Genomic DNA, 9,104 nt, shown 5'->3' on the forward strand with positions numbered 1-9,104 from the left:
CTCTGGTAGGGAACTGCGCAGCAGGCAGGCAGGCGCACTGCGCAACCCCTCCCCAGCCAGGGCCGCCACGTGGCCTCCTGCCCCGGGGGCTGCCCCCCTCCGCCCACCTCTGTGGCAGCAGCAGGGCTCCGAGACGCGCTCCAGGCGCGGCCCCTCCAGACCCGGCTGGGCGCTGCGCTGCCGCCTGTTCCTCGAGTGGGGACGGCCCGGGCTGCGGGGCGGCTGCGTCCCTGCGCCTCGCCTCCCGCGCCCACAAGAAGTAGAGGCAGAGCAGATTCAGGCCGAGGGAGAAGGCCAGCAGCAGGTCGGCCAGCGAGCAGGGCAGCTCCATGGCGCCGGCCGCCCACTGGGCCTGGCCACTTGCGTTTCGAGGGAAGTGCCCGGAAGGGAGAGGCGCCCAGTGGGGCGCCAGCCTCCTCCCCAGGCCAGCTCCCTCCTCCAGCTCCGAGCCATGGAGCTGCCCTGCTCGCTGGCCGACCTGCTGCTGGCCTTCTCCCTCGGCCTGAATCTGCTCTGCCTCTACTGCCTGTGCGCGCGGGCTCCGGAGAGCAGGCGCCCCCCGCGTCGCCAGGAGCCCAGGGTGACCTCGGGCGGGCGAGAGGCGGCAGCCCAGCTCCCAGCGCCCCCCAGTGCCCGGCCGGGGAAGCAGCGGCCAGGTAGGGAGAGATGGCTTCCTCTCCGTTGGCATGAGTGAATCCTGGGGGGGGGGGGGGCTGAGAGGGAGGTGATTTGGGTGCCCCGGGACAGGGGGCAACGTGGGCAAGGCGCCTGCAGCCCACCAGTGTGGCGCCAGGTTCTGCCTGCCTTTGGGCCCTATCCTGGCCAACTTTCCAGCACTGATGCAGCCCTTCGGTAAAGGAACAAACATTCCCTTTCTTGAGGAGGCCCCCCTTGACTGCTCCCCACTTCTGTGCCATCCAGCTGTGCCCCCCACAGCTGTGCCAATGGGGTGCGTGCTGCATCAGGACCAGAGAGTGGTGCCAAGTTCTGCCTGCCTTTAAGTCCAATCCTATCCAGCTTTCCAGCACTGATGCAGCCCAGCAGCAAAGGAACAAACATTCCTTTTCCTTGAGGAGGTCCCCTTGACTGCCCCCCACCTCTGTGCCACCTGCTGTGCCCCCCCTGCAGGTGTGTCGTTGGGGGGTGCGCTGCATACCCCACCAATGGGGGATTCAGCACACACCCCACTGATACAGAGGCGTCCACACTGGAATAGGATGGGGATCTTGGTTGGATTAGTGAGCTAGGCTATGTCCCTTTTGTGCTTTTGGCAGCCTGCCTGCCCACCTGCAAGGGGAGAGTCCACCAGGGCTTTTCCTTCAGAGTCTAGCCCCGTCTTTAAGCCTGCATTAGTTGGGGGAGGCTTGCTTCAGGAGTGCTGCCCACTCTGGGACCGCACAGACCAGGAAAGACCTTTCCTTTCCTTTTGGCAGATATGGAAGCTGAGAGGCATTCCCAGTGGGCAGATTCTGAAGGCTTCTCAGAGGAACAGCAGGATAGCAACACATATGATAGCGAGGAAGCTGAGGAGGAAGAAGAAAACAAGCCTCTGCAGTTGACAGAACCCGAAAGCTCCTTAAAGGGAGCGCAGGCTCAAAGCATAACTGAGGCCAGTTGTCATTACCAGTCAACAAGTACGGAGGAAGATTATCTCCCCTTTCTGAAGGAATTCCCTGCCCAGAAAGAAGAGATTGAGAAATGCATCTGTTGCCTTCGGGAAACAGCAGAGGCCATTTACAAGACCCACAAGGACTGCACCATTGCCAACATTACTGCCAGCAGTGCAGGGCTCACCTCTGGTGTCTTGACCATCCTGGGGCTCACCTTAACCCCTTTCACAGCAGGTGCAAGTTTGATCCTAACAGCCACAGGCCTTGGCCTCGGGGCGGCAGCAGCTACCACTGGCGTTTCTGCGCATATATCCGAACGGGTTATTAATTCAAAGCACAGTAAACGATCACAGGCACTGATTGAGACATGTGAAGAAAGCTTAAATAAATGCAAGAGAAGCTTAGCTACATTGTTTGATCTTAATGAAATAGATTTAGACTCCTGGTCACACTCAGATGGCAAACAGCCAATTGGGGAGAAACAGCACCCAGTGCTGGGAAGTGGGAATGTTGCTCAACTAATCCCAAAGGCAATCAATACTGTGAAGGGAATCAGAACAAACGTACAAGCACTGGAGTTGGCTCGAGCTAATCCTGCCTTGAAGGTGTTGGCCAAGCAAGCCACAGCTGCAGGACGTGCAACCAGGGCTTCACTCAAGGGGGTCGAGCAAGTAGAAACAGCCTTTAAAGGCACTGCTCTTGCCATGTCTAAAGGAACCAGAGTTATGGGTGCTGTGACAGTTGGGCTGTTCATCCTGTATGATACATTTAGCCTTGTTCAGGATGCCATACATTTGGCCAAAGGTGCCAAGGAAGAAAAGGCAACTCAGATCAGAGAGGAGGCCAGTAAATTGGAAGAGGCACTGCAGAATCTCAGTGAGCTACATGACCAATTGAAAGAGTACCACCGGCTGCAATCCTATACACACTTTCCTGGCAGTAAGCCCCGGTGAACACAGTGAGACTACTGAGTAAACATGCATGCTAACAGAAACCCGCATTATCAATTCTCTACAGTGGTGTTTGGGTGATGGGCTGATGTAATACTGCTGTGACTTGGCTGCTTCTTTCTGTACCAAATAGTTTCCCACCCATCCCCAGTGGCTGGCTGTGTGTGCATGTGCAATTATTTTACTTATTGTACATTTATTGTGGAACTTAGTAAGCCTCCTTGGGCATTTGCTTCGACATGGGAAAGGTGAGATGTAACCTTTTCCAATAATACATTTTATTTGTTCAAATGATGAACATGGAGGATTTTTTTTCTTACTGTTATCCAAAGTCTAAGTCCTATTTCACTCAAAGGACCATCTGTATATGATGATTGTCCATAAGTGCCTGAGTGCGCACCAGTGCCCAGAGGCAAACACTCTTGGCTATGGCTTCTCACCATTTGTACATATAAAGAATATGCATGTCTGTGGCTGGTACAAGAGACTCTACAGGGAGTTTTCACTGTAGTCCCTAAAGCAAAGTGGGTAAATTTCAGTGGAATCTCAGCGGATCAGTTTTGTTACTTATCTGAAGTTGTATGCTGCCTGGGATACTTTTTAGTGCAATAATGTATTTTAAATGTAATAAATATAGGTTTGGGAACATGGGGATATCTAATGGTAGTATTATTCTTAATCCATGTTTGTGTATATCCCCAATAAAATATTTCCTGCTCTTTGTTTTGTTCCAGCTGCAATCTTTAATATGTCAGCAATGGGAACTGTTAGTGGTATTTCAGAGTCAACTGTTGATATTAATGCCTTGTTTAGAAGGAAAACTCTGACCCCAAACCTCCACTGCCTTGTGGCTACATCCAGTTATGGAAAAGGCTTCAGGAGTCAACGTCGAGGCAAAATTAGGAGCCGGAGTCCCTGAGGCAGTTCGCAGCTGTATACAGTCACGCTCTGGCAACTCCTGCGACGCCGCTGGAACCAACCGTATTGGCTTCTGCCTTTCCATTGGACCATTTCAGCAACGTGGAGAGGGGGCATTTGCTGCATGGGTAATAGTCTGTCCTCCATATCTACTTTACCCAGGCTTCGCGCACTGGAGAGGACACTGTTCCAGAACCACCAGTCAGAGCATGAAACCATAGTCTTCTGAGACTGAAGGATGCCAACTCTGTAACTTCAGTCCCTGTTTAACGGAGTCCAATTGCTGCATATCAGACATTATTAAAATAGTTCCAGCCTCATCTATCCATCTTGATACATGGCCAATATGATGATCTCTGCAGATATCATAAATATCTGTCACACATAAATGGTGGTAGCAGAGGGGAGTACCAACCTCTCCATACTGTGGAAACTAAATCTTGGCCACTGAGAACTACAGTGTCTCCCTGACTCTTGGTTATGAAGTAGTGTATGGACAACTCTTGGGGGTTAAGTCCCTTCAATGATACGTGCCCAAGCTAGCATTCCAAGTGAATTATCCTCACGCTGGCTCACCACCTAGGCAGGGGAGGGGGAGGAACATCTCCACCTAGTAGGGCTATGAAGACACCCCCCCCCCCACAGCACACTAGAGGATGGCCCTTTTGAGGAGAGGGGAACAGCTTCACTTGGTAGAACAGGCTCTGTCTCCACATGTAGAGCAGACACACTTTCTCAACATGTAGAGCAGACACACTTTCACTGCTCCAGTCACTAAGGGCACAGCCTCCTTCAGTCAGGCAGCAGGGGCAGAGAATAGTCACACCCATGCTGGGGGCATCTGCTCAGCCAACTAATGATATAGCCTCACCCAATGGGGCAGCTGAATTCTTTCTTACCCAGTTCACCTCATTTGTCTTGCAGCCCCACCCAACAGGGCAGCTGAATTCTTCTCTGCCCAGTTCACCTCATTTGTCTTGCTGGGGGTGGCAGAACTCTGCCCTTTTCTGCTAGGCAGCTGCAGAACAGAGAAGGGAACCCTTAGAAGGCTGTCCTCTATCTGCTGGCTGAGAGCCAAATATTTAGGATATAGGTTTTATGATGTCATTCATCACAGCCCTAGAGCAGTGATTCTCAAACTTTTAGCACTGGGACCCACTTTTTAGAATGAGAAGCTGTCAGGACCCACTGGAAGGTTAGAGAGTCAGGATTTGCCTTTGCAGAAGCCATGCCTTCAACAAGGCTCATACTTCCAGAAGCTTCATAATTCTATGTGTAATTATGCTTTCCACCAGTTTACCCAAAACAGGTGGTAGGCTGACAGACGTTAATTTCCTGGATCTTTTTCAGATCCCTTTTTGAATATCTATGATGCATTAAATACCTCCTGACATGGAGGCTTACTTAAAGGCTAGGTTACATATTTTTGTAAGAAGATCACCAATTACACATCTGAATTCCTCAAGAACTCTTGGATAGATGCCATCTCAACCCAGTGGTTTTACAAATTAATTACATGTTAATTTCCCATTGTGCTCTAGAACAGCAATCACCAAACTAGAAGAACTGTGTCCTGGAAAAACCCACCCCGTTCCAACCAGTGCTTACTGTTCTGCCACAGCACCATGCCATTTCCCACTCCATTGCTGTACAGACATGCTCTGGGCAGTTATGTCTATTGCCCAGTGTCCCAGCAGGCTGTGCAGCAGGATGTCTGGGCAGACGTGACTGCCTGGAGCGTCCCAGTACAGCAATGGAGTGGAAAAGATGCAGTGCTACAGCAGAATGGTAAGTGCCACTCACAGGAGGAGGGATAAGGCAGGGCACTGGATCTGGCAAGCCCTGCTTTAGAACCTTGTCCCTTGTCATTTTTATTTAACTCCATCCAATTCTATTTAATTCCATCCAATTTCTAATGTTGATGTAGCTGCAATGTAGCCCTGAAGTAAGGGAACAAACACTCCCTTGAGGAGGCCTGTGTGATCCACACACACACACACACACCCATGCAGCACACACCCCACAGATACAGCAGCATCATGCTGGAAAGTTGAACAGAATTGAACCCTCAGTTTTTCAAACTCCTTCCCTAAGAAAGTCAGTTCAGGCACAGGTTAACTGTGACAGAAATGACTAAGTTAGCAGCAATGTGGGCATCTGCCTGAATCCACCTTGGCTCTAGTTTGGTGTGGTTTTGTACTACAGGAAAGTATCTCCTTAAGCTGCAAAAGACTTTGTTCTGGAGATATTGGGAGTGGCCACCCCACTCTCTTGAGATAGCAGACCTTTCTCACATAGCTGCCTAATTGGCCAAGGGCATCTTGATTGCTTGATGCATCACAGCTGTGGACTCAGGGAGGAACTACACCATAAGTAGACAGCTCTTGATCACATCACCTACTTGGAGGTTTGGCAGGTTCTGACTTCTGATTGGCTGATGAGCAAAAGTCAGGTTATGAAGAATGACCAGTTTGGTGTGTGTGAGCCTTTTTACCACCTCTTCTCAACATGGATGTCAGCTGTGCTAACTGCAGAGGTGGTGGCTGAAGACTTGTCCAGGAGATGTAAGCTATACCTTTGGTGAAAGATAATTTACTTTAGCAAGTTTAGGAATTAGTTTTTAGTGTGTTTTATGCTGCTGTGACCTGTCTTTGCCTTATGTTGACTACTGTCTAAGTGCCTTTCCTTTATATGCGTGTAACTATATTTAAATATCTAAAATAAACTATTTACAGATGTGTTTTGTTGAGCGCAAGAAGGGTTTGGCTGTATCTGAGTCTTGGCTGCTATCATCACACCCTGTTTAGACCAATCTCTTGCACCTTGGGCTTTAGCCAGAGCCAAATCCAGGGCTGGATCAAAAGTTGTGCTTGGCATTGATTTGAACTAGTAAGAGCTGTTCTCTTACTTACAGAAAGCCAAGCTCATTTGATCGCTGGTTTTTTCCACTTGAGTGGAAACCTGTACCTTTTGTGTACCTTACCAAAGAACTGTGCATGACTAGGCTGGGGAATGCTCAGTCTTAGATTGGTTGTGGATGAGCAGAAACACTCGTTAAACAGTGAAGTAGGCTGGTAACATAAAACACACATGGAAAGTCAGAGTTAATGGGTTTATGGCCCTTGCTACACTCTGGTTTTCACAGTATCCATTCTATCTTCTGTAGCAGATACAATTGCAATGAATTTGTTCAACTTCCCTGCAATCTCCTTGACCTCTTCAAGCCTCATTTTTATGTCCCCATTACCTAATGGTCTGACAACCTCCCTGGCAGTTTTCCTGCTCTTCTTTGCATTAAGATCCTCTTTGTTGTGAAAACACTTTGCTGCAGGCTATGGGAACCCTGACTGCCTCATTAAGAGCCTCTTTGTTGTGCTTTGACCACCATTGTATATGCAAACCGTCAATAAGTGGAAAGTTGTTAAGCATCACACACCTGTATTTAAATAAGTGCTTTAGTTTCTCTTGATATATTTGGCAATGGTTTTTGATTCAGTGCCAGCACATATTTCTTTTGCCAGAGTTTGTTTTCCTTTAGGCAAGACTTCCATTTTCTGAAGAAAACCTTCTTGCCTTTTCTAGCTGTCTTGAATGTATTTATGAGCCTTGCTGGCATTTCTCCTGGACCTGGTGGTGCCTCTCCTACTTAGCAGTATACAGATTGGTCCTCAGTATCTACAGGGATTCATTCCCAGACCCCCTGTGGATTCCAAGATCCATTCAGAGGACCTCCAGACATGATTGGAGGTGTACTGAGGCATGGGGAAGCAGCACCAGGCCTTTGGGCATCTCTGAATGCCTCCCAGAGGCTTCCGAAAGGCACTTCATTTTTTGGTAAACCAGAAGTGCCTTTCAGAGGGCTCTGGCAGGCCATCTGAAGCATGGCAAGGCTGCACACAAACTCCCCACACTTCAGAAGGTCTGCCAGAGCCTTCTGAAAGGTATGTCTGGTTTTTTATGTAACCTGAAAGTACCTTTCTGAAGGCTCTGGCAGGCCTTCTAAAGTGTGGGAAGGCCTCATACAACCTCCCCACATCTCAGAAGACCCCCTGGACATAACCTCTGGTTGCCTCCGGGTGGTCCTCTGAGGTCCACCCAAGAGTTCGGTTGAGGTAAATGTGTTAGTGCATCAGCTTCCTTGCCCTGCTTCTCATGTTGGCCACTTGATTCCTGTGTACCTTGATGATTCCTTGCTGGGGCTCCCTTGGGCTCCTGGAGTGCCTTTCACTCTCAGAGGGTGTGAGGAGCCGCCACAGAAGATTCCTCACCCATTGCAAAGTGGAGTGCAGGCCTTTACCCCATGGCCTTCAGCCAGGAGCAGCATGATCTAGAAGGCTGCCCAATGCTGTTTCAGGTCTACCACCTCTGTGCTACAAACCAACCAAGCAACCCCAAATCCTTATGCTCCTTGCATACTGCTGTCAAACCCAAGTCAAGATCTAAAACTGCCAGGTTTCATGGCAATGAGCGAGGAGCACTGTAAGGAGGGGAATTATCTACTTCTTGCTTGAGCAAGCAGGAAGCAGATAACTGAAGGTTTCATTGGCAGCAGACTGGAGGGAGGTGACAGATTCTTGGGGGAATTCGCTGCCCCCGAGACCCTTTCGCAAGCTGCTGCTGATGCAACCCACATCAGGTGGCCTCTTCATGCCTGGCGCCAGTATGGAATGTTGGTGCAGACTTTGGGGTGAACTATTAAAACAGGTATTATATAATATTATGCATTGAGGTTATGGAACCCTTAGTGGATTAAAAAAAATCAGTGGATACCAAAGCAGTGGAAAAGTAGCTTTAAAGACCAACTTTCAGGTTTCTTGCTCATAAGAAGAGCCCCGCTAGATCAGGCCAAAGGCCCATCTAGTCCAGCTTCCTGTATCTCACAGTGGCCCACCAAATGCCCCAGGGATCACACAAGACAACAGACACAACCTGTGTCCTGGTGCCCTCCCCTGCATCTGGCAATCAGGCAGCCCGCCTCTAAAACCAAGAGCTTGCACATACCTACCATGAGGTATGTTGTCTATGAGGCACCTCTGTTGCAATGTAAGGCACCCAGGATGCACTGGTATGGACACTATATTGCAACAAGATGGGGTGAGTATACCAGCGACTAGGTGGGGTGAGTAATGGAATCAAATGGAATGAAATAATTATTTATTGGATGGACTGAAATTATTATTATTTAACAGTGTGAAGGTAGAAAATTGGATTTTGGTGCTTTTTCCTTGTTACCAGGCATTTAAAGGTGGACCCTGCTATCAGTGGATACCAAATCAGTGGATATTAAGGTCCCAACTGTAACATTTATATACTCTTCATAACATTTATATACACTTTTCAGCAAATAAGGGAGTTTACATAAGAAAGGGGAAAACAAAGGGGAAAAGAGTTTACATAAGAAAGGGGAAACTCAGGGAGAGTTTGAACCGCAGTAAGTTCTTTCGAGGGGCAGGGAGGCTGCAGGGACTGGGATGTACTCACCAGTTCCTGCAGCAGCCTGTCAGGAGTGCAGGGAGCCCTGCACGTCCTTCTGCATGGTTCTCCAGGGCTTAAAAAGTGAAAGTGATCATGCTCCACTTCCACAAAACCAGAAGTTGTGTAATGGCTGCACTTTCACTTTTTAAGT

The 9,104-nt window shown here is 49.1% G+C and overlaps 1 protein-coding gene across 1 annotated transcript; it reads left to right on the forward strand.

Annotated features, from left to right (window-relative positions):
- The first annotated feature begins 450 nt into the window (after positions 1-450).
- Positions 451-3,282, forward strand: LOC136657325 (apolipoprotein L2-like). The gene is made up of 2 exons (XM_066634109.1): positions 451-656; positions 1,434-3,282. The coding sequence occupies exons 1-2, from the start codon at positions 452-454 to the stop codon at positions 2,561-2,563; spliced, it is 1,335 nt and encodes a 444-aa protein (XP_066490206.1). The 5' UTR covers position 451; the 3' UTR covers positions 2,564-3,282.
- Positions 3,283-9,104: the final 5,822 nt, after the last annotated feature.

The sequence above is a fragment of the Tiliqua scincoides genome, chromosome 7 (assembly GCF_035046505.1).
Source record: "Tiliqua scincoides isolate rTilSci1 chromosome 7, rTilSci1.hap2, whole genome shotgun sequence".
Taxonomy (NCBI): Eukaryota; Metazoa; Chordata; class Lepidosauria; order Squamata; family Scincidae; genus Tiliqua; species Tiliqua scincoides.